Source organism: Leptodactylus fuscus, chromosome 8, assembly GCF_031893055.1.
Source record: "Leptodactylus fuscus isolate aLepFus1 chromosome 8, aLepFus1.hap2, whole genome shotgun sequence".
Taxonomy (NCBI): domain Eukaryota; kingdom Metazoa; phylum Chordata; class Amphibia; order Anura; family Leptodactylidae; genus Leptodactylus; species Leptodactylus fuscus.
The window spans coordinates 67784629-67812033 of NC_134272.1; the positions used below are offsets into that span (position 1 = coordinate 67784629).

Consider the following 27405-nt stretch of genomic DNA (forward strand, 5'->3'; position numbering starts at 1 on the left):
TAAAAAAAATTGTTTTGCCGCGGAGAGGCAGAAGACGCTCATGGACACTGACTGCCGGGTTTCCGTCTCCCGTCCAGTTTCTTGGGCAGAAGACGGAAACCCGCAAAGCGAAGCCCATCTCCATACATTAACAATCTCTCTACGTCAGTCTTCTGGCATAGAGGGATGCTATTGTGATGTATATTTGGTTCAAGCCCTTTTCTTGCACCACGGTTCCAGTTGTGTACCTCACTCGCCACATTGGGCGAACGTGGGAAGAACAGGTTGGACCAGGGACACCTCGGCGCGACATATTTACTATAACTCACACTAGTTTTGTGTCTATTTACTTGTGAAACAGAAATGGGGCCGCTTCACATAGCTGATCTGTGAGGGTCCCAGGTGTCAGACCTCCATGAATCTAAAACTGATGACCTATCCTAACAATAGGTCACCAATATTACAGTTATGGAAAACCACTTTAAAGGATCCACTTGGGGGGTAGCTATAGAGCGTGCAGAGGTAGCAATCTCTACAAGACCCATGGGTCAGAGGGGCCCCAAAGGTATCCCTCTACATAATAGGACACCAGTATTATAGAGAGCACATGGCCCACTATAGCCCAAGCGTTACACCTTTGGATCAGCTACTAACACCTTGGTACCAGATAGCACAGGTGGTTTTCGGAGATCTTGTGGAGTCCATGCCTTGACTGGTCAGAGCGGTGTACGCAGCAGGTGGTGTCAGTGCTACGGCTGATCGGCGTATGTGGTCTATTTTGATGTATTATGGAGCTGAAGAACTATAAAATAGGTTTAGCAAAACCACGAATTTTGGCTTCCACTCATGTCCAGTCTCTAGATTCGGAGTTTATGACTGGAGAGAGACCTGTTAGGAAGCGGCATAGTGGGTCACAGAAAGCCTTATGTAAGACAATCATATCCAAGAAGATAGAAAAAGATGTAATAAAAATAACTTACAAGGACACAAACACGGCAAAACATGTGGTTAGTATATAAACTCCATGTACAGGAGAACCAAGAGATTTTTTATTAAATGCTTAAGACAAGCAGCAGGTTTAACCACAGTCAATATAATACCACAATTCTGAAACCAGTGATATCTTTGGCACTGCGCCTTTATATTACAGGAGACGTCGCGCTGCGAGAAAGCTTTCAGCACCTTAAGGGTCTGTATGATGAAATCTTGTGCTAGAGATGGTAAAAGAACGGAAAATTTACTAGAATCACCTGTCCATTATTCTGGTCTGTACGAGGACCAGAACAACAGACAGACAGTCCACTAAAATAGTGATTACCTCTGGAGCACGGCAGACCCCATTGACTAGAATGAGGGCTGTTGGGTTTCCACTGTTGTGTGCCCGACTTCTCCTTCCACCAATTTATTGTGGACACTGCAATGGAGGCAGACAATTGTGGTAGCTTTAAGGGGAAGTTCACATGGGATTTTTTTGGTCAGGATTTTGAGGCTGTATCCGCCTCAAAATCCTGACCAAAAAGATGGCTCCCATTGATTTCAATGGGAGCTGGTCGTTTCTGGCTCCCGGAAAAAGAAGCGTGATGCTCATTGTTCAGGCGGATTGTGCCTAGCGAATCCGCCTGAAGACACTCCCGTCTAGGCCCATCCGTTTGGGCCTAATCCGGATCGCAGTGTCGTGACTGAATGCTGATGCACTGCATTCAGTCGCGGCTTCCCCGTATTTTGGACTGGAATCTGATGCGGCCTCCTCAAATTCTGACCCAAAATACTCTGCCTTACCATCTTAGCAATTACTGCTATGCCCATAAGACATCCCTTTGCAGACTTTCTGTTCCAATTATACCTATAAGGAAACCCCCACCCCCCACCGCTTCCATAGGTATAAATATTCAGTAGGTGTAGTTATAATGCGATTTACAAAAACGCTATTTTTTTTTTTAAATTGCAAAAAAGATATCTGCAGCGGAAATGCTGCAATGTGTGGATGGGATTAGCCGGAATCTCATTCACTTTGCAGATAATGTAAAATGCAGAAGTATCCGCCAAGGCCCATTTGCAGCATTTTTACCATGTGGGGCCCTGGCTTTATGTTGGGAACACAAGCACTGTGAGAAACGCTGTGTTTTACGGTCTCTGCAAAGTGGATGTCAATTAACACTGTGGATATTTATTGCTAATTTTACCGTTTGCTATGCAAAGAAGCAAGGCAGTGCCCTCACTTTCCGCCTACTGAATCCGACTCCTTCATAAATGGCCGACAGCGGAAATAAACTCCTAATTCACAAAAAAAAGCGAGTGATTGATTCCTATGAAAGTACATATCTATTAAATTACCGGTATACAAGATTAAAAATTGGAAACTATAATACAATGATCTATTTAGTTTGAACCTGGACTCGGAGTTGTTACCTATTTTCTGACCACTTCACACAAATTTCACCCCAGCACCATTTGTAGAGTTTTGCAAAGGGTGGAAAAGGTGTATTTTTTTTTTTTTTTTTTTTAGCCAAACCCAACAGTGGCATTAAAGGGATCCTATCATTTAAACAAAATTTTTTCTGCCTATCATGTAGGAATAGCCTTAAGAAAGGCTATTCTTCTCCTACCTTTCATCGTCTTCTCCGCGCCGCCGTTCCATAGAAATCCCGGGTTTTCAAAAGTATGTAAAAGAGTTCTCTTGTAGCACTGGAGGCAGGTCCCAGTGCTCAAACAGCACTGGGGACATCCCCAATACTGCCAGAGAACTCTCCAGCGCCGCCTTCATCTTCTTCAGGAACGGGTCTTCTTTGTGTCTTCTTCCGGGGGTTGGCTTCAAACTTCTAGGCCTCAGGCCTAGGACAAAGCTGACTGCACACGCACGCTGGCAACATGAAAATGGCTGCTTACAATACTGTGTAAGCAGCCATTTTCTTGTGGTCGGCAGGCATGCGCAATCGGCTTTGCCCTAGGCCTGAGGCTTAGAAATTTGAAGTCAACCCCCGGAAGAAGACCCATTCCTGAAGAAGATGGAGGTGGCCCTGGAGAGTTCTCTGGCAGCATTGAGGACTCCCCCAGTGCTGTTTGACCCCAGTGCTGCGAGAGAACTCATTTGCATACAGTCGAAAACTGGGATTTCTGCGGAACGGCGGCGTGGAGAAGACATCTAAAGGTAAGAGAAGAATAGCCTTTCTTAAGGCCATTCCTACATGATAGGCAGAAAAAAATTTTGTTTAATAGATAGGATCCCTTTAAAAGGATATGGGAAATATAAAGGAAACCCTTAAGCTCAGGCCCCATGTAGCGGGTAGCAGAGAAAAAGTGCTGCTGGAAAAAAACAAAATGGTTTTTCCCACAGTGCTTTTGACAGAAATCCCACAGAGGTTGCCACTATGGGATTTCTGCTTTCCTTATGCTGAGTTCACATGGAATTTTTTGAGTTCTATTGGGAGGCTTTTTTGGAGGCCGATTTTGAGGCGGATTGCTGACCAAATTCCTGGCCAAAAAAACTGAACTTACCCTTATAGGGAAAACGCCAGCATTTCATGTGAATAATTGACCTGCTGCGATTTCCAAAAAAGTGCAATGGTTTTGGAAATGACGGCATTTCCGTTGTAGGTATTTTTCTACAATGTATGGATGGGACTGTTTACACCATGTGAGGCCCGGCCTTATACATCTCCCTTCTGCAAAATCAGCAATAAAAAGAATGAATAAAAACAACACACATCTCATCTGCAACATGTGGCCTCAACTTTAGGTCCGGTTCACATTTGTGATCAGGTTTCCGTTCGTTTCCCCTTCCGAATGGAAATCTAGTCGCATAAAAGCGCAGTTACCTAAGGACCCCCATAGACTATAATGAGATCCGTGTGGTTTCCGCATGAAAAATGCAGAGAGAAAAGAACCTCTCTCTCCGTATATTCATACGGATAGCGGAACGGAATGGTCCAAACGCAGCTGTGAACTGGGCCTTAGACTACAAACGTGCACTTTTTTTGCAGTTGGGTACAGGAAAGAGGAAAAGTCCCTCTCTAGGAAGGTTTGCCTCTCTTTCTGAATCCAATCCTATCTTAGCCATCAAAAAAAAACAAACCTCAAAAAAAAAAAAAAAAAAATTCTTTTTAAAAAAAAATAAAAATTAAAAATAAAATAAAAAAATTGGAATTTGCAACAAAAAGGATGGCATAATGGATGAAGAGCCGGCTTGCAGACGGTGCGTTGTCTGTGGCACGGCAGATAATGGTGGCCGCTTCTCTTTGCTTATGCAGGCAGGCGAGCTTAACAGATGCAGACTGGAAAGCGAGCCATAAACACATAATATACAAGACAATTCATTACAAGGCAAATGTATGTGCTGTGTGATTTCACCTCCCATGCAAATCAGTTTGCACAGACAGACACCCACCCCACACCAGCCTTATGATGTTCCCCCCACCCTTCAAGCTCCAGGACGGTGTAAAGCCCCCAAAGCTCTGCAACACGCTGCAGGCCTGACCGGGGACGAAAGAGTTACCGAGAACCGGCTGAAACTGGCAGTGACTGTTTTATCGAACGTGAACGCGGAAGGCAAATAAACTGAAAATTATAGAGCCGGGTTGAACTTGAGTTCATCTGAGAAATATTAAATACAACTGGCGCTGAATGGATTGAACATTTTCAAACTGCTGCGTGGCTGGGGATGGCGGTTTTTTATAAGGTTTAATGTTCTGGAACAGTTCTGCAGTAAGATTTTTTTTTTCCTCCTACAGTATGACGGACTTACAGGGCATGGAGAGAATTGGGGGGGGTCACTAGTCTTGATAAACCAATAATGCCTTTGTCCTTTTCTTCGCCGGGACACGTTTCATGCCCGCAAACCAGGACGCGGCTTATTACATTACTCACGTGATGATGATCGGGATGCAAAAATAATAAAATAAATAAAAATAGGTCATTTTTTTTCCCCTTTGCTTAGTCTGGAAGAAACTAATATTATGTTTTATTGGACATTTATGTGCCTAAGAGGTCAATTCGATAAGCTCATAAATTGTTAATGCGCTGCCGGCCATCATTCATCCCCTTCCTAGTGAATGGGTGTACTCAATGCTTATGGACAGATTAGGTTTTAGTGGGAAATGTTCAAATATTAATGTCCCATTTACAGAAAAAGAATACAATTCTCCTGTTTACGTTTTATTAGCCGACAGGTTTTTTTTTCTTTATACTAATGCCTTATAATGCAACGCAATTTTATATCTATAGAGCGGAATAAATCTGCATAGAGAATACGGACAGAGGAATAGATCTTGTGTGAACGCAGCCATTTAAGAAATAAAAGAGGATGATCCGCAACGTGCCCCGGTGTGGAAAGGGTCAGTAAGCTTTACATTGCAGGGGGTTTAGAGGTTTTTTTTTTCATGGGAAGTTACAGAAGAGAAAATTATTGTCCATTGGCAGATCTATATAAATACAGGTGTTGGGGCTGCTGGGGGTCCCATGTAGGTGCCCTAAATCTCCAATGTCCTCTGCTGTTTGGGCAAACACCAGTCAGATGAGAAATGTGTCCGTCAGCACTCATCTGCATTGGCCTTATACATGGGGCACTATTGGGGGGGGGGGGGATCATTATAGTTTGGTTTATTGGAAGCTCAGCTCATAGTTTATCACATCAGGTGATACGATACCCATCATTCTGCATCATATATATATATATATATATATATGGAGAAGAACCCGTCCCTTTGTGATCAGCTCCTGGTTCAAGCTTCAAAAACTTCATCTAAGAGCCGGGACGTGTATACACACCATAGAACATGAAAGCAGACAAACAAGAATCTTCTCATTCGATGGTGGAGTAGAAGACATTAAAGGAATTGTCCAGTCCTCAGGATAGGTCATCAAAAAAGATCAGTAGGGGTTCAATACCCAGGACCCTCACTGATCAGCTTTTTGAAGGGGCTACAGTACTTGTACATGCTCTATAATAGAATTACTAAATGTTTAGTCCATTCTTCTGTTCCTTCAACAGAACAAAAACAAAAACACACACACAACAAAATTCTGCAGATGTGACAGTGCCCTTAGTATAAAGCCCCACGTTGTAGAAATGCTGCTTTTTTTATTGCAGATTTTGTTGCGGGGTTTTTTTTTTTTTTAGCCAAAATCAGGAGTGGAAGTAGAAGAACTTCCTATATATTTCCCATTCCTTTTGTAGCCATTTTGGCTCAAAAACACGCAACAAAAAAAGCGGTGTTTCCACAATGTGGGGCCTCAGTCTTAAAGAGGTTTTCCCCCAAAATCAAGTTATCCACTATAGAATTCTGAATGCAGCAGTGGTTAGGCAGTGTGTTCACCCCTCCATTTGTATCAAAGGGAGCACGGAAGCCAGCTGAAGTACAGCACTTGGGTATCTCCAGCACTGCTATTGAAATAAATGGATGAGTTCCTGCTGCCCGACCACCACTCCATACAGAACAAGGGACAAAGTCCTCCCAGTCTCGTCATCAGTGGGGACCTGAGTGGTCAGACCCCCTACTCATATGCCGGTTATTTCCCTACGCGTTTGATCAAAGAATTAACGCTCCCTCAACAGTTGGCCGACATGTCAGCCAAAGGTCAGGACAACAAAGGAACCAATGTAGGTTTTTGCTGTCCACTTGAAAAATCGGACATCTTTGGGAACGGGCACTTAAGGACAGGCACAGACTGTAAAAGAACGCACCTGATGTCCATTTAAATCAATGCAAAATGTCACGGACACAACTAGTGTCCGCTCCTAATGTCCGCACAAGATTTTGAATGGGCAACGCTCCCTAGCTGAGCAATGTAAAAAAAAAAAATAATAATAATCAAAGCTAAAAACGGATATTAATAATGAAATTCTACGAAATTTCTACAACTGTCTCCTCCATGTGCTTTCTGCTAAAAACAGGTCTATTCAAATAAATGGAAGGGATTTTCAGTTGCAAAAAACTATCTGCCACATGTGAACATCCCCTAATAATAACTATAGCAAATAGCAGTCTGTGTATGGAGTTATCCGGCCTCACTGGCACCAGGGGCATCTATAACATACAGAAATGCCAATGCAGCAAGAATAGATCCATTTCTCCTGAGCTAAACAGCCAGAACAGCAGCCATGTGCCAGTCTTCATCTCTCCACGACATGCACAGCTTTCCAAGCATTACCCACAATGCTCGGGGAAAAACAGAAGGATGCTGCGTGGCAGGTGTGAACTTTATGGCTCAGCATCAAAGGAAGAAACAGGCCGTAAAACATCTGGGCACATTGTAAGTGTGGAGAATGTCCGGCACCGTGTATTGTGTCTTACCTTACAGCATGCACAGCACAGGAGCCATCTATTATGTGCAGGATTATCGGGGATCTGCCATTTCCATCCATCTAGTCTCTATACGTATTAATATATATATATATATATATATATATATATATATATATATACACACACACGCATGCGTGCATTTACACCCTTCTGGTTGATCAGGGAAAATATTTGCTAAAGGGAACAGACTGAAATTGATACTCACCTCTCTGATCCCTCACCGCTCCCGTTCTAACACTTAGAAGGTCTCTGCTGGTCTTTACTTTTTGGGGTCAGGAAATGTGAAACGTGCTCTCTGCAAGGCATTGGCAGAGGAGTCACCTGTGTGTCAAGAGGGGGCCAAGAATAAGAGGAGGACCCCACAAGTGTTGGTGGGGAGAGGTGAGTATTACACTTCTTCAGGTCCCATACATATGGGCAAATACAGTCCTTAAAATCAGGACCATATATTGGCCACATTTTGCAGACTAAGTGTTATCTGGAGATGGAGATCTATGATATTAGGAGTCCTTGCCTACTATGTGGCTAGACTGTCCTGTACGGTACATAGGACAGTGGAGCCACAGAAAGGACGGGACTCCTAGTATCATAAATCCATAGGATGCAAGAAGTCCTGGGGTCCTGACAGGGTTTGGCAAAGGAATTTCTAGCTTTTATTTTCCCGTGTGCAGGAGCCCTTATGCTTCAATTCGTACTAATTCTATAATTTCGGTTAATTTTCAGTTTTTGGCTATGACACATTGAGATTTTCCTCTAATTCTAAGAACAGGGGTGAGCTACATGATTTTAACAAATAAAACTTTCAAAACCGATGTAAAAAAATTATATTTTTTTAACTATATTATTTTTTTATATATCATATTAATTCCCTGTTGCTGTACATTTGTGAAGGTGTTTAGATACATAGCACAAATCATAAGTACAATAACCACAAAGCTAAGTAGATGACCAACATGATACATATGGGGAGAGAAGTAATCACATCACAATATATTATTATATAGAAATCTTACGTTACGGTATATATAATATATAATATAACATAACATAGTAGCCAAAAAAAACCCCAAACAAAACGGAAGAAAACTATTGATCTAAAATACTCTTAAAACATTCATCAGTTAAAGAGCTAAGAAATTAGGTTTTCTAATCAAAGACCAGGATGTGTGCGGTACTTGCAGAAACACTGGAGACGGTATTTATCTGTCGCCGCTGAGAGCACATGAGCAGCCAATGATGCCGAGGCGTGCAGGCTTTTACAGCTCTATATTTCACTACTAACTGATCAGCATCCATTTTGAGCCATGTAGACTGGCTGAGCGCATGTGAAGTGGAGTGTGGAGAGAATCCTGCAGTCACAGAAGTGGCCACCAGATGTCACTGCAGGATGCAAACCCTTCACTGAGCAGTCTATGCAGCCGCTGGCAGACAACTGGGCTGCAATCTGGCTCAGCAGGCGGAAATTTATACTTGGTGCTTGTTTTTAAAGGGAGAGGATGTTCCAAAAATATACCCGAAATAATGACACAAATATTCCTGGTTTTGCTGGTTTATATACAGGTTTTCATGCATTACACTGCCTGTGTGGTGCTGTTATATGAGTTAACAATCAGTATATACAGCTATCATCTATGGGGATTGTTCCCTTAAATAAATGGAGCGTGGGTGAGTGTTTCACCTGCTTTATTCAGACTGGAAGCAACAAACCACTTTCTTGTGATCAGTGGGGTCCCAGCAGCCAGACCCCCATCGATCTGTACCTTATCCTCTATCCTGTGGTGGGAAATCCTATTAATGGCTGTGTAAGATTTTAGCAGTTTTGGTTACTCTATTGGTCACAGTACTCAAATGACTGCCAAAAAGCTGGGTCACCCATGTGTAGGACATGTTTAGCAGTAACCAAACCCTTACATAGTAGGCCATTACATTTATAATTTAGTGTAAATTTGGATGGGATACACTTGACTCTTATAGGTGGACTCCTGAAGCCATACTATCCAGTGCGGTGATCTGGGTAGATGTGACCGCCAGCCATGATGCCTCTTTGTAAGTGACTCTAATCTCCCCATTACGGGATTCATATGCTCTTTTAGGGAAAGGAGCCGTCCAAGTAAGGACTGAAAACCGACAGCCGAAAGCCTATATCAGATTAAACACGTAGGTTATTATACAATGTTTTTGCACGCACTTTCATATCCGATCCATACTTCTTTATAGGTTTTGGGTCAAGGTCCAGTATACAAGATCCCACATGTCCTGCCTTGTAAAGATGAAGGCAGAAGACCTGCGGAGGTTTATGAGCCGCTCACATATACCGTATATTTTATTTCCGTTCTCTATGTCAGTACAATAGGGATTCTTGTATCGGCCTTTTTTCTTATCTTTGCATGTGCTTTAATATATGTTGTGAGAACAGCACATGGGGATATCCTAGGAATCGATGGTCCCTCGCCTGTCACAAATCAATAGGGCTTTATACACTTCTGGGTTTTCTGCAGAAAGACATGTGCAAGCCATAAAATGCTTCAATGCAGTTTGTCAAAGCCTCAGACACATTACTCATTCATACAGTTCTTATCCCAGCGGACATGGGCATCTGTGCAAATTCCTACACCCACCGGGGCTTGTCAGAACGAGGAATTGGTCCGGCGTCAGTCAGCATGGAGGAGGTGAGTATACACCATATACATTCACCACATATCATGTTAAAGGGGTTACACATTATGTAGGATACACCTGTTTATAGGTCCTATTTGGGCACCCCCTATTCATAAGGCAAAAAGTCTCTGTCCAAATACCTTCTTCCATTCTGTACTACAAGGACACATCGCTACTCATGATGGAAGACCAACCCCGGCCAAGAAATGCAGACTACACTAAAACTAAAGGGAGTCTTCCACCAAAAAACCTGACATAAAACCATCCACAGAACATCGTAGAGGACATTATGCATAACATCACATAGTCCAACAAGTGCGCGGTAGGCAAATAAAGCTCAAGTGCAATGGCGACAAATCAGAGCCTCTGTATTCAGGTGTGAAACAAATGGCCTCTGAAATGCCCCCATTGAATTCAAGTCCATATTTCGAAAAATTGCTTTTTCAAGGAAATGGTGCATTTCTTATACAATGTAAAGATAGGATGGTGCGTAATCCATATAAAGTAAGGCTCAATTGTACAGACAACCTAAAAACAGACAATTATAGCGAGGGTTGGGGTTGCCATAGCTGCTCATTGGCAGCTGCAGGGGAAAGTGTACTATTACATGGATGTCTGCCACAGTGAGAACCGATGCTTATTAAAGGGATTTGCCAAGTTTAAGATTTGATGACCTATCCTACATATGCCGATCATCTGTTTGGATGCTGTGGCCTCCCTTGCGCATTTGTGCTGCGACTCGGCTTGGGATCGAAGGTCTACTAATTCACTTGAATGGGACTGAGTAGTGAAAAGGTTACATTCATCAGACAATGAACGTGAGGTCACATGGCCTATGAGGCGTTGGTCTGGGAGTGTCGTTGCTGCTTCAAACAGCTGATCTGCGCAGGCCCTGGGTGTTGGACAACAGTTGCTCTACAATTGACTACTACTCATAAGAATGGTCTGCAATTAATAAATTCCACAATACCCTTTTAGGTCTGAGCCCCACATTGGGATAACCAGGGTGTTTTACTGTACTTGGCTAATTCCATTCACACATTGCAAAAAAAAGCTGGTGCTTTCGGGACAGGTATAATAGGGGCAGAATGTCCACAGAGAAAAACACTTTCTGTGAAAAGCATCGCAGAAAAAAGCGCAATGTGTTTCTGCCATGCTTTTTGGCTGTGACTCACTATATCGGGGCTTAGGTTAAGTTCACACAGTTTTTTTAATTGGATTTTGATGCAAGTAACTGCGTCAGAATCCAGACCAATATCCACCTGTTGCGGCTTTCTGCTCCAGATTAGGCGCAAATGAATGGGCCTACTCCGGAGGGACTATCTTGACACGGATGCTGTGGTGGTTACCACTGCGGAATCGGCGTCAAAATAGGGCAGGTCTCTTCTTTTTTCCGGGAGCGGTGTTTTAAAACAGCGTTTGCGGAAAAAGGAAATGACCGGCTCCCACTGAATTCAATGGGAGGAGATTTTTTGACCTGGATTTTGCGTCAAAATCTGAGCTAAAAAAACTCTGTGTGAACTTACCCTTAGGGCTAGTTCACATGGGGCATGGAATGGCGTATTTTTGTCCTGATTCTGATGCGTATTTTGGTCCTGATTCTCCCCTCTGGAGCAGGCTCAAATGAATGGGCCGAGTCCGGACGGTGCTGTCGCAAGGTGGACGCCAGGGCTGACTCAGCCGCGGAATCCACCTGAGGAATGGGCAGCTCGCTTCTTTTTTCCCGTGAGCCAGAACATACCACTCACGGAAAAAAGGAAGGTAGTAGTCTACACAGACCTCTATTGTGAGGGGGCGGAATTTGAGGTGGATTCGGCGTCAGAACCCGCCCCCTCTTGCCCTGTATGAACGAGCCCTTAATCTTACAGCTGATCAGCTCTGAGTTCCCACAATACCCTGACCGCATACACGCAGATGCTGTCCTGCTGGGACATCCCATTTATCATAACAGACATACATATTCCATATAACAATAACCAAAGAATTAAAATGCCAAATGGAAGCCCCCTGTAAAAGGAATACAGGTGTAACAATAAATAGCCTGTTCCTTTAAGATCTTTACTTGCCTCAGTAAATGGATTAACGCCATAAAATGAAGGCTTGCTGTGCATTTCACTTTCAGTAGTCAGGAAAGCTTCCTTCCTGACAGGCGTCTGAGCATCAGATGAGCGGATCAAGCCTGGAATGTGGCTGGCCTGTCCTGTTTACTGTAAGTGTCGATGCCAGGAAAACGAGACTCCAGGCGTAAAGCCAAACATCATGGCCTTAAGTACTTCACGGTTAGATTAACTATAAATATTCTCTACTACCTGTCAGACCTGGAACCACAGTACTTGACAGTAGATCGCAGTGACTGGGGTCATCATATTTGCTTCCACTCACTCTGTCTCCAAAACAAAATTGACTTTTTCTGGGCAGCTGTACGAGTTAGTAAACTAAAGTAGGAGATGCTATCAAGTCTCCTCAAGGGGATTGCTCAATACCAACGACATCCTGAGCATCCCTTGGAACCTCAGAAGATGATGTAAAGGGTTTGGGCCATGAAGGAGGCTTATAGGATACAGGAGAAGTGTCAGTTCAATGAGAGTTTGGGGCCAGGACCCTAGGCCATGAGGAAAACGCAAGACCAAAATTCCCCCATGCCTCCATCTTGTGAATGGAACGCCTTTGAAATGCCTGACTGGTGCTCCATTCACTGCCAAAGGCTGCTGTCCCGATAGCACCATAAAGGTTAGTTCACACGGAGGAATTTGTCACGGATTTCTCCCCTGAATCTAGAGCAGATTCCTCCCAGAATTCTACTCCTATTGTTTTCAATGAGAGGTAGAGAAAAAAAAAAAAAGAAGCGGCCTACTCAATCTTGCCGTGGATTCCGCGACTCGAGGCTCCCTCCTGATTAGGCCCATTCATCCGGGCCTAGTAAGGAGCGGGATGCCGCGACAGAATGCTGTTGCACTGCATTGGCATCCAGTCGCAGACAGACCGCGGCAAAAATGCCAGCAGCGCAAAATGAAGGGAATTCCTTTTTATTTTCGGCCGCGTGAACAGACCCTAAGGTTGGATTCACACAGGCCACCTCAGTTTCCAGACCAAAAAACGGGTAGTGCAACTCAATTCCAGTGCACCGGCATCCAGTCGCGCACTCCGCTCAGGATTAGGCTCAATGAGTGGGCCTAGTCAGGAGGAGGGAGAGTCTTCAGGCAGATTCGCGAGGCGACTCGGCCTGAAGAATGAGCATGTCGCTTGTTTTGCTTTGCTTCTTGATTTCAATGGGAGCCGTCTTTTTAGTCAGGATTTTGAGGCGAATCCGGCCTCAAAATCCTGACCAAAAAAACTACGTGTGAACTCAGCCTAACAGTGAATGGAGCTCCAGTGACAAATGCACTGAAGCACGTGGAGGATGTCACCGGTCTTAGGGGGTCCCAGCTGTCAGATACGGTTATTTGCCACTTATTCCCTGCATTACCAGTGTGGTTCGTGGATGTCAGAAGCAATGATGGGTTTTCAATGTTACAAATGCCTCATACTTTTAAGAGAGCACAGAGAGAAACCTAATACAAGCAGGAGGCAGGAGACATCTACAACACATAGGAATACATTGGAGTACTTCTTTAAGTGGTAAATACCAATAATAGAAAAATATCATCTATTTTAGCCATTACGTTATCCTGGAGAACACCTATACATACTGTATCCTTGAAATGCTTTGGTAACATATGTAACACTACCAGAGAATCTTGTGACAAAATTCCTTCAAGCAAGTCCCCACATTTCTGATCTTATCCAAGGAGATTATATTGCTTACCTAACTTATAGTGAAGGGCACTTTTATTACTTTGCAAATAAGTAAGGCAACATGTTATCTACCATAAATATTAACCATCGGGTGACACAAACGTAGAAAATATGTAGTAATGGAGGAGGGTAAGGACAAGTTTCCTATGGATCCACTTACAGTAGTATGAAAAAGTAGGACACGTAATAGCAAGTTTTAGTAAAAAAAAAAATATATATATATAATTACAGTGTCTTGCAAAAGTATTCATACCCCTTGAACTTTCCCAAATTTTGTCACCTTACAACCACAAGGAAATGGTTCAGATCAAAGAATATTCAAAGTATTATTATTATACATCACTTTTTCAGATTTTTATTTCATTAATATTTTGACAACCATGGATCATTTTTCTTCCACTTCACAATTATCTGCTACTTTGTGTTGGTTATCCTATAGGGCTGGTTCACACGGGGAGGGGGGGGGGGGGAGGCGGGGGCGGATTTTGGCACCGAGAGGGACACGGAGAGCCGCATCACTCTCGGGTCAAAGCCCGCCTACCCCGACCGTCGCAGTCATGGCTTCCCCCTAAAATGAATGGCCCGACCCCGGAGGTTGCTGCCGCTAGGCGGAAGTGCAAAATCCGCCTGAACAAAGGGAAGCTCGCTTCTTTTATCTGCTAGCAGCAACATGCCGCTAGCAGAAAAAAGAATGCTAGTGGTCTCCATAGACCACCATTGTATGGAGGCGGATTTTGAGGCAAAATCCACTGTCAAAATCCGCCTCCTTGCCCCCGTGTAAACTAGCCCTTACAATCTCAAAATACATTTCAGTTTGTGGTTGTAAGGTGACAAAATGTGAAAAGGTTCAAGGGATATGAATTATTTTGCAAGGCATTGTACGAGAAAGTTATTGATCTTTTACCTGTAATTTTGACCACAAAAAGGGAAACTGTAAATTAGTTTATGGACGATCATACCAAACTGGTTGTTAAAAAAAAAAAAAAAAACACATCCAGGTCACAGGACTGTGGAGACCTGATTCTGAAACTGGTAGAGCAGGAAGCCATAAGATTCCTGCCCTACCACTTTCTGACTTCTAGCAATGTGGCCTGTGACCTACAAGCTGTGAGCAGCGGGCTTGCCCTGGTCCCTGGGCTTTCTTGCCCCGGGCACACATGACACGTCACAGCAATGCGTCTGGAGCGAGAGGAGTCTGGCCGGGGCGCAGAGAGGTAGGTGCGGTACTAATAATCACCTCTGTACGAGGGACGTGATGGGGACTCTGAATGGGGGACAACTGGTAGGGTCTATTTTACTGTATGGGGCCAACACAAGGAACACAATGTGTCAAATTCACATTTTTTCTATATGCCGCCCATTTACCCAGCTATAGTATATCTGACCTGGTTAGACAAATAAAGGCGCAGTTTGCGTATTTAAGAAAAAAAGAACCACAATTAGGCTTTCATCCAACAGCCCCATAGGGTATATAGATCATCATATACAAGCAATGTAAATTCTAGATACGACACGTGTATACATAGTAAAATAGCTTGGCATGCTCTGCAGTCTCACATATTGCCTAACCCCAAAGTGCTGGTTAACCCCTTCCCTCACTATACTGCAAGTATGCAGATAAAAAATGCTAGTGATACAGGAGATGTGACATAAGAGGTAAATATCTTACTATAATATACGGCTGACATGTAACAACTGCTATCACTGGAGGCGGCTCTGAACCCGGACAGGATTCTCAGTTCACACTAGAATTCGGTTTTCCGTTCTTCGGGTTCACTTGGGGACCTGAAGAACAGAAATCTGATCCAATTAGAAAGGGAAGACTCAAGGACCCCATCAACTATAATGGGGTGCACAGGGTTTCAACACGAAAAATTACCTATGTTGTGGATACATCATCAGTATGAAAAACAACTAGGGGGACTGACAAATCCATTTTAAAGGGATTCTACCATTAAAATCAAATGGGTAACATGTAGGAATAGCCTTAAGAGAGGATATTCGTCTCCTATCTTTAGATGTCTTCTCCGTGCTGCCGTTCGGTTAAAATCCCGTTTTTTGCCGGTATGCAAATGAGTGCTCTCGCAGCATCGGGGGCGTCCCCAATGCCGCGAGAGAACTCTCAAGCGCCGCCTCCATCTTCTTCAGGAACGGTGTCTTCACACATCTGCTTCCAGGGGTTGGCTTCAAATTTCTAGGCCTTGGGCAAAGCAGACTGCGCATGCCCTTGCCACAAGAAAATGGCCATTTTCAATACTGTGTAAGCAGCTATTTTCTTGTGGCCGGTGGGCATGCGCAGTCGGCTTGGCCCGAGGCCTAGAAGTTTGAAGCCAATGCCCAAAAGAAGAGGTGTGAAGACCCCATTCCTGAAGAAGATGGAGGCGGCGCTGGAGAGAGTTCTCTCGTAGCATTGTGGACGCCCCCAGTGCTGCGAGAGAACTCATTTGCATACTGGCAAAAACCGGATTATATACCGAATGGCGGCGCGGAGAAGACATCTAAAGATAGAAGAATAGCCTTTCTTAAAGCTATTCCTACGAGTTAGTGAGAAAATATTTCGATTTTAATGGTAGAATCCCTTTAATTTGCATGCATGCCCTACTAAGATTTCTGGGACAGGAATATGTAGGAAAAAGGAGAACTTGCTCTAGCCCCACATTTTAGAAGGAAGCTCCCTAGAGATCAATGGCTGGTTCTCCTGAAAACTAGTGATATATATAGCCTGGGTATAAAGTGAAGCCAAAAATTCTCCCGTAAAGGGAAGAGACCGCCATCCACAGACAGACATTTGGAGGTTACTGCCTCTCATGAGGGCAGATAGCTAGATGTGAGGTCATAGGTGAGGGTCAGAAGAGGTATTAGGACTCCATAACATATCTATACATGTTTTTAGCACATGCAATAAATGTTATCTGCTAAGTGGACTATATAAAGTGATGTGAAGTTTATATACATATAAGGTGAAGTCGCTTTGCACATCCATTATGTTATGTATCTGGCACTGATCCCGGGCCATAGCCTGTGTTATACTCTGGCATTGCAGAAACAATTCAGCTGTTTGATACTAGAAATAGCCATCACTCCTGTTGACAGATCGATCCCTAACAGCTTAGGGGACCTCCTTAAATGCTATGGGAGCTCTCAGTGCTCCTATGTTAGACTACTTCTAAAGACAAGACGTCTCACAATGCAACTCAACACAGCAAGCGATGCAGAAGGCTGTGACTGGTCACTGTGGATATGTGACATGTTGCATCTCTAGGACTGGAGAATAGGGGGCCCCTTATCCTTATCAATATTGTCCCAATTCTGAGCCTCTTGTCAAAACACTTCCCTACCAGAGAAGCAGCAGCACTTTTCTCTCTGCATTTTTCATGCGAAAACCACACGGACCCCATTATAGTTTATGAGGTCCACGGGTTTCCTTGTACGCGAATAGGTTTCCATTTGGGGGGTCCCAAGCAGACTCCCCGTATGGAAAACTGAACACAGATATGAACCGGGCCGAAGACCACATGACCGAGTCAGTCAGGCTGGTAATTCCAGTAGACAAAGAGTAGGTTTCATGGCCGAGACTCGTGTGAAGGAGACCGTAGGTAAATGACCTGACGACATCATGTATTTGTACCACTCGTAAAAGGAAAGACCTGTACTACAACCTAAGGATAAAATATGTTGCACTCACAGATCCTTCCAAGGGTAAAAAGCTCATATAATGAACTGTGCAAACAGCTAATAAAATATGAAGAATAGGAAGAACTTAAAGGGGTCGCCCCACAAAGTGAAAAGGACCTATCCCATATACTACATTCCACCTGACCGCACCCAGACTGTGGCTGGGACCAGTGATGGTGGATGATCCCATTTACTTCAATGGGAGCGCCAGAGAGAACTAAAAATAGTACTCGGCTATCTGTGGGTCTCCCATTGAAGAGAATAGAATCCATCCACCATCACCAGTCCCCCCCACAGTATGGCTGTGGTCAGGTAGAACGTGGAGCACAAGAAAGGTACTTTTCACTTTGCATTGTGAGACATTCCCTTTAATGCGGACCTCCAGTAACAGTTTTGTATACCTTAGTACAGCTGAATATAAGAAACTTGTAATATATTTTATTTTTCAAATAAATCTGTTTTCCTTGCTCCCTATTATGCCTCATGCTTACGGCCGAGTGTGCAGCCTGAGGCCTTTGCAACGTGTGCACCGATGCTCCGTTCCATTCCTACCGTATATTTATAGAGCATGTCCTATAAAAGAACAGAACAAATCATTGGAAGAGCCTCGGGCTGCACGCTCACTCGGTCGGGTTCTTTAGGCCTTAGGCTCCTCCTCGTCATTTTTAATCCTTTTGACAGGTCATCAACTACAGATAAGGAAGGCCCTGACACCCCTGACCCTGCGGGTCAACTGCTTGAGAGTCCCTACTGCTTCACGGGCCATGTGATGTAATGTTCTTCAGTCACATGGCTTGTTTGCAGCTCAGTCCTACTCAATAGGAATCCCTGACAATGACCCTCAGCGCTCCAGACCGCTCATTTGCAGATTGGTAAATGAATATCTCAAACACTGAGGCATGAATTGTCAAGCTTTTGTACCTGTAATAAAAATAAAAAAATAAATCTTTATAAGCACCCTGCTGCTGTACTCCCTGCACGGACACAGTTCTCTGCAGACAGGAATACACTTCGCGTTTCAGTGCACATAACCCGTACCTCCAGCTCATGTGCGGTGAAGCTGCGCTGCATGTCCTTGGCTTCACCGAAGATCTGCGCAGGCGCCAGGAGCACCATAGAGGAGTCCGATGAGACTCATCTCTAGGCAAGTATAAAGGTTCATTACTTTTCCTTTAATTACAGGCACGGATGGATTAAAAACAGGGTAATTTGGGACACATACGGACCCATGTGGGTGGTAGTTTAGTGTCCCAACTTGACCTGACAAGTTCCCATCAATCATTTATGCATGTGGCCCAAAAAAAAAAAAAAAATAATATATATATATATATACACTTTTTTAAAAAAACAGTTTTCACATACAATTTGCAAAGAAAGGGGGGGTATTAAATTGGTTGCACCTCAAACCATGTGTGTCTAGCATGGATGTACACAATGTGCTATTCAATTCGGTAACCCTTTTACCCCTTTGAGTTGTGGATCAATACAAACCAATGGCAAACTACATACAATGTCAAAGAATATAGTTATATTGTGATCATTTATAAAATCTGCAAGATCTGCAAACACATTAAATTCCAACCTTTGTGCGACTCAATGCATTGCTAAATTCACAGGACTCATGTGATTTTAGATATTTTCTGACAAGGCACATTGGATCTAAATCGCGCGACCGCTTTAAGCTCCCTTGTTATAGCTGAATAGTTGGAATGGAAACCATCAGAAACCCAAACAGAAGACAAGTTTCTGGAGAAGACAACATTGCTACAGTCTTCAGGAATCAAAGAAGATCTGATATGTGACCATGTACCGGTATATCTTATCGGATACATGATGTTGGTAAAGGCCATTTCCCAAGTTCCTGCACAAGGAAGTTACTCACGTCTACAACAAAGAACCACAAGGAACACGTCCAAAAATGTAACTGGTAAAACATTACTCAGTCCTGTGAAAAGGATCTACAGGCAGGGAGGGCATCTAGAATCTACCCGCCAGGGGCCAAGCTGTTCTAGGTCTTAAGAACGCTATAAATATGGTAATAGCATGGCTCAGCCACCATACAATGTACAGAGCCCTCTGCTCCCGGATCAGTACACTGTGTAGTATCAGACCCAGAAACAGTCCCGAACAGATGATTGGTGTGGGAGTTGAGTGTCAACCTGACACTGATCAAATACTGAATGCCAGGCCTGAGGTTAGGCCATCAAAAACCACACCATTACCACAATATTTAGGAATGGCCAACAGCAGTCTTCTGTCAGCTAAAATTCTGATCAGCCATATTGAAAATTTTTAGACAATCACATTGCACCATCGATCAGACCATTGGATATATGTATATATGTATAGTTTAAGCAAGCAATCCCCATAGCCAACTCTTCCCTGCTATATCAGTACGCCACAGGTATCTTTATAAATAAAATATCACAGTACTACTATGTAGTGGAACAGCAACAGAGACTTACATATCAAAGCTTTGCTGTTCGGTCCAAAGTCAAAGCTCGTCCCAAGAAACGATAAGTCACTTTATATAAAGCCCACAAACAAGCATTGCAGATCTGTCCTCGATTCACCTCAGAGAGGGATTTTACAGAATGGCAGCGAGACGTCACAGCACAAATACCGTACACCATATTCTCCATCAGGCACAAGACAATCATCAATCAGGTTTTATGACCACAGTGAGCAATTACTGATACAGCGCGAGTGATAAGAGGCGGTGGTAATGATAATCACCAGCGTAGATGTGATAGGAAATTATGGCAGTGGCCATGTCAGGTGTCAGAAGACAGATAATACGGGAAGAGTTTTTCCTGCAATAAAAAAAATCTGTAACATATTGACTGTTGAAAATGATCTAATTAAGTGCGTTTCTGCGTTTCCTATTTCTGCAGATTTCAACTTTGCACTTAACAGTTAAAATCCACAGGAAAAAAAAAAAAAAAATCAGCACACCACAGACTTGTGAAATCCACACCGCAGGTCGGTTTCCGCACATATTGCCGACATGTTTGACCACAGCACAGGAATGATATTTTATCCACGTAGCGAGGCGCAGCCAAAAAACGCTGCAGAAATGCACCACATATTTTTCCGTAGCGTTTTTCACAGAAAGGGTGCGTTCACACGATGTAAAATTGAGCGTGATCTGGCACGTATACGGCGTGCCAGAGTTTGAGCGCTCAAAAAGATCCCATTGATTTCAATGGGAGTTACGAGCGTATACCCCGCGTTATTTTGCGCCCGTAATTTTGCGCGTACACGCTCGTAAATCCATTGAAATCAACGGGATCTTTTTGAGCGCTCAAACTCTGACACGCCATATATGTGCCAGATCACGCTCAATTTTATATCATGTGAACGCACGCAAAGGCTGCAGAGTTTTCCCTCTACAGACTTTGTCTCTATTATACCCATACGTAAGACGCCAGCATTCCCGTAGATATAAATAACATGCTGCGATTTACAAAAACACAATGATTTTTGAAATCGCAGCATTTCCACTGCAGATTTTTTTAGGATTAGCCAGAATCCCATCCACTTTGCAGGTACTGTAAAAACCGTGCCTATTCGCAACGCGGGTTCTGCATTTTAGGTGCACTCCTTACTGTATCTCAAAGAAATACACAGAAGCATTGCTAAGCACCATTAGCAAATAGAGATAAAATCCTGCTACTGTAAAGAGGCCTTTATATACGAGGCTGGCACCGCTTCACACTGGCGAGGATGGTACAGAACTGAAGCTATGCAGTCTAAGCCGGACCGAGGACTAGGAGCATAATACCCGGATTGTTCCACCTCTGCATGTAAAACTGATTGTTCTGCAGAAAGTTCCTACAACCCGTCCTTCCAGAAGTCTCCAGGCTATGCCTCTTATTCTGCACGTGATATTCACTACATATTCAGTGTGATCATAGTGTGAGGCCAGAGCCTCCAAAATTATTCACGCTATGTGAAAACAGCTAAAAAAAAAAGAATTAAAAAAAAAAAAATTAGAGTACATTCCTCGAAATCCCCTTGTGGAGTCACACCCATGTGTAACCTTCTCACAGAACAGGTCCACCTTACCGGTGACTGAGAAATATTAGTCATACTGCATTTAGACTAGAAAATATCAGGGCGTCGCAAGAAAAGTGAAATATTCAGAAAGGAGAATTTAAAGGAGCTGACAGAGATCAAAGGGGGCAAAGTGATAAAGCAATATCTATCTGTCAAATGCTGCAATGACCTCTTACAATTGGGTTATCATCAAAAGGGTTACCACAGAGTAATAGGTTATATCCCATCTAAAGGATAGGTGATCGTTTCTGGTGGTCCTAACTTTGGGACCCTCGCTGATCAAGAGAGTGGAGCAATAGGTACACATATGCACTGCCGAGGGGTTATTGGGGAGTCTTCTTACTTGTTGGCCATATGCTGAAAAAGGGTAGTTGTCCTTGGTTGACCCCCATTCACAATTTATCAATTACCTACCTGTGCTTGGCCATTTCTGCCAATCCCCTGAGAGCCAAAAACAGGTAGTTAATTGATAAATTATAATTCGGGGTCAAGCAAGGACAACTCCTGTCTATATCCCTATTTCAGCATATGGGCAACAAAGAGGACACACCATTAACCCATTCCACTCTTCGGCTGACTGTTGGAAGGGCCTCTGTAGAATAGGGGCTTCCAATACATGGTGTGGCCTGGTAGCATACAGTGTAGGCTGAAACACACCGCTGAGTCGTATCCGATACCCAATGGTTATAGAGCAGGTCTTATCCTGCTCGTGGCATCAGAACAGAACCCATAACTGAAGTTCATGCAGGACAGATGGTACTTGGAAGTCATCAGAGTGCTTTCTGCCATGAAATTGGTCCCCCCTGGGCGTGCACACTCAGCCATGTGCATGCAGCCTAAGGCAACCTCTAGATCAAACACGTTCCAGCGCCTCCGCTGCAGAGTCATCTAGTAGTAAGACAAGCATGCTTAGTAATATCTATAACATCCAGAGATGTGAATGGAGAAAGACACACATGTGCTCAGACATCACACCAATGAGGGCCCTTATTCTCATCTAAGGGTCCCTGGGATGGGCCGTGAATCTCACAGAAATTTATGGTTATGCCATAAACATCCAAGGTGGTTAAACCTCCTTAAGGCTGAAGCTACACATTGTAGAAATGTTGCTTTTTCTGTCGTTGCAGATTTTGCAGCATTATGCTAAGCCAAAGCCATGAGTGGGTTTAGCAGAAGGGTGAAGTATAAGAGCTCCCTTTATATTTCCCACATGAAGTTACTTTCGGCTTTGGCTGAAAAAAAATGCAACAAATAACTCAGCTTTTCCACCACATACGGTCTTAGATTAAAGCCCCACGTTAAGGAAACACTGCTTATTTTTGTTGCAGACTTTGTGTTGATTTTTTCGTAGACAAAGTCACTAGTAGCTTCATAAGGATAAGGAATGGGAAATATATAGGAAGTTCTTATACTTCTCCCTTCTGCTCGATCCACTCCTGGCTTTGGCTAAAAAAAAAAAAACTGCAGAAAAATCTGCAAAAAAAAAAAAAAAAGCAGCTTTTCAGCAATGTGGGTCTCAGCCTAATGTGCCCGCTCAGGATCTACTTACAGAATCACTATGTTACTTAGTGCAGAGCATGCAGTATAGTGTTACTTCTGCACATGTCAGTGCTAGAGGGTCCGGCGGGTGGGTGGTCTCCTGCATCTCCTGGGTAGAATTCATAGATATTACAGCACATTATGTAATACATAACAGAACGATCTTCTCAGCACCACCATATCCATCACATGTGGTGGCATGACAGGTCTGATATGGTCTGTCCTTTTACACTACAAGCCAAAACAGTCCCCCGGATGTGAGGCGGTGGTCTCTAGCATTCACAGACATATGTATACATGCACCTGCAGTAATATAGATGCTCTGTGACCAGTATACAGCACCGCCTGTATACCAGAGAGTCACAACTCCAGACGGTTTGTACCACCTAGTACAGGGGGGGGGGTCAGTAACCATCATCCCCCCAGCCATGAGATAGCTCCAGCTCAGCATGCTGGGAGTTGTAGTCTCCTGTAGAGTGATGCTGGTCGGCGCCCACCCAGTGCAGGTGTAAAGTTTCCACCACAAGCCACACAAGCACCAACAGGTCTGCAGGCAGGAAGAATCCTACAGGTTGTCAGTGCCAGGCACCGAGCCCTGGAGCCATGCATGCCGCTACCCGGCGCCCACTGCCCTCCTGTCACATCCACAGACCGCACCCAGCCCCCCTCCCGCACACACCTGCCCTGCCCAGCACACCTACCGCTTCTTAGGGATGGAAGGAGCAGCCGGGGCCTTGCACTCGTTCGCAGTGAGGGCTGCTGCGGCGGCCCCGGCCTGCAAGTGTCCGGAGATGACTCTCAGCCGGCGCTGTGAGCAGCCAGACACCGGGGATCCCTGGGCGGCCGCCATGCTTCCGTGTTGTGAGGCGGAGGGGGGCCGAGGGGAGAGGTCACAGCGTGGGCACTCGGAGGCTTCCCATCATGCGCCGCGCGAGGGCCGTCACCAGGCAACCACAGAACGCCGCTGTCTCCTGCGCTCACTGGTCCTCGCTTCCTAGTTCACCTGCTATGGGAAGGGGGCGGGGCGCGGGCGTCACGTGATCTCTACGCGGCCGCCGCCGGCTTGTTTTGACATTTAGTAGTTACAGGCGGGGTGTGGGCCGGACGGCGGCGGGAAACGTGCAAGGCGGGACATAGACTGTCAGAGATAGCTATTGTATGGCTGGCGGTGTATGGCAGAGGCTGGGGGAGGCGATAGGGCCTCATAGGAAGACCTGTAATGGGGGATACACAGCAAGCACAGTAATGTACAAGAATAATGTACACAGTGACGTCACCATACAGGGATAATACACACAGTGATGTCACAGTACAGGGATACTATACACAGTGATGTCACAGTACAGGGATAATACACACAGGGATGTCACAGTACAGGATAATACACACAGTGATGTCACAGTACAGGGATAATACACACAGTGATGTCACAGTACAGGGATAATACACACAGTGATGTCACAGTACAGGGATAATACACACAGTGATGTCACAGTACAGGATAATACACACAGTGATGTCACAGTACAGGGATAATACACACGGTGATGTCACAGTACAGGGATAATACACACGGTGATGTCACAGTACAGAGATAATACACACGGTGATGTCACAGTACAGGGATAATACACACAGTGATGTCACAGTACAGGGATAATACACACAGTGATGTCACAGTACAGGGATAATATACACAGTGATGTCACAGTACAGAGATAATACACACAGTGATGTCACAGTACAGGGATAATACACACAGTGATGTCACAGTACAGGGATAATATACACAGTGATGTCACAGTACAGGGATAATACACACAGTGATGTCACAGTACAGAGATAATACACACAGTGATGTCACAGTACAGGGATAATACACACAGTGATGTCACAGTACAGGGATAATACACACAGTGATGTCACAGTACAGGATAATACACACAGTGATGTCACAGTACAGGGATAATACACACAGTGATGTCACAGTACAGGGATAATACACACAGTGATGTCACAGTACAGAGATAATACACACAGTGATGTCACAGTACAGGGATAATACACACAGTGATGTCACAGTACAGGGATAATACACACAGTGATGTCACAGTACAGGATAATACACACAGTGATGTCACAGTACAGGGATAATACACACAGTGATGTCACAGTACAGAGATAATATACACAGTGATGTCACAGTACGGGGATAATACACACAGTGATGTCACAGTACAGGGATAATACACACGGTGATGTCACAGTACAGGGATAATATACACGGTGATGTCACAGTACAGGGATAATACACACAGTGATGTCACAGTACAGGGATAATACACACAGGGATGTCACAGTACAGGGATAATACACACAGTGATGTCACAGTACAGGGATAATACACACAGTGATGTCACAGTACAGGATAATACACACAGTGATGTCACAGTACAGGGATAATACACACAGTGATGTCACAGTACGGGGATAATACACACAGTGATGTCACAGTACGGGGATAATACACACGGTGATGTCACAGTACAGGGATAATACACACAGTGATGTCACAGTACAGGATAATACACACAGTGATGTCACAGTACAGGGGTAATACACACAGTGATGTCACAGTACAGAGATAATACACACAGTGATGTCACAGTACAGGGATAATACACACAGTGATGTCACAGTACAGGGATAATACACACAGTGATGTCACAGTACAGGATAATACACACAGTGATGTCACAGTACAGGGATAATACACACAGTGATGTCACAGTACAGAGATAATATACACAGTGATGTCACAGTACAGGGATAATACACACGGTGATGTCACAGTACAGGGATAATACACACAGTGATGTCACAGTACAGGGATAATACACACAGTGATGTCACAGTACAGGGATAATACACACAGGGATGTCACAGTACAGGGATAATACACACAGTGATGTCACAGTACAGGGATAATACACACAGTGATGTCACAGTACAGGGATAATACACACAGTGATGTCACAGTACAGGGATAATACACACAGTGATGTCACAGTACAGGATAATACACACAGTGATGTCACAGTACAGGGATAATACACACAGTGGTGTCACAGTACAGAGATAATACACACAGTGATGTCACAGTACAGGGATAATACACACAGTGATGTCACAGTACAGAGATAATACACACAGTGATGTCACAGTACAGGATAATACACACAGTGATGTCACAGTACAGGGATAATACACACAGTGATGTCACAGTACAGGGATAATACACACAGTGATGTCACAGTACAGGGATAATACACACAGTGATGTCACAGTACAGGGATAGCGGACAAGGTGATGTCAAAGTACCAGGCTAATAAACACAATGTCACAGAGGAAAGATAAATCTTGTATAAAATATGATATTCCCCGGCCTCCACCAGTGCTGACCATAGATAAAACACTCCACAAAGCGCCCCATACAGTGGTGTAACTAGGAACGGTCTTTTCAGACCCCAGAGTATAATAATCGGAGACCGAAGAGGGGTACCAACATATAAACCACTGTCACTTACCTATCCCCGGCTCTGCTGCAGTCCTCGGTGGTGTCGGCCATCTTCAATGACGTCACATAACCCGGGATGCAGGTCCCAGTCATGTGACGTAAGGGAGAGTCACAGAAGTAGGCCTGAACCTGCCCGGAGAGGTAAGTAACATGTTTTTTTATGTTCCCTTACCTCCCCTGGACCTCTGATCATTATAGCCATGTGAGAGCTTGTATTTTGCAGGATATGTTACATTTTTCATTACAGTTTCTCACAAGGATGGAAAAACACCCATCATTTTTTACACATTTGGCATGCGCCCATTATACATCTTGCACTGTTCATCAGGAAATATGAAGAATTTCAAAAATTTGGCGCAGCGGACAACAAGTTGACAAACAAAAAAACACACAAACATGTAGTTCCGTAATATTCAAATGCAATACTTCTCTACCAACAGGTGTCACCTTCTCCTTGCAGGAAAGATTCCTGTGGCCTGTTTGTGCTGATAAACAGTAAGAACCCTGATGAGGAGCTTTCTATGAATGTAGAGCACACCGCCTTATCCCCTTAATGACTTCCCATTTGCCCTTATAGCTAGGTTTCTACCTTTTTACTGAATTTTTGAACAGAAATTGCATAGACAACTCTGGAGGTGAGGTGTGTAGCTTCAAGAAACAACCAACCTTTACTCTCCATTGCCTGTCCTTGCCTTACCTTTCTATTGGAAGTGGTTTAATGCTATTTCTACATTGTGTCATTTTGTAGCAGCCACTTAGAGAATTGAATGACAAAAAAAATAATATCTACTTATATGCCCCCCCCAAAAAAAAAAACAAAAA

The 27405-nt window shown here is 44.0% G+C and overlaps 1 protein-coding gene across 1 annotated transcript in view; it reads right to left on the minus strand.

Annotated features, from left to right (window-relative positions):
* AGPS (alkylglycerone phosphate synthase) overlaps window positions 1–23968 on the minus strand; it is a 149755-nt gene extending 125787 nt beyond the window's left edge. Inside the window, exon 1 of the mRNA XM_075284006.1 lies at window positions 23708–23968. Within this exon, the coding sequence (XP_075140107.1) occupies window positions 23708–23856 (149 nt within the window). The 5' untranslated portion in view covers window positions 23857–23968. The remainder of the gene's footprint in view (window positions 1–23707) is intronic.
* Window positions 23969–27405: the final 3437 nt, after the last annotated feature.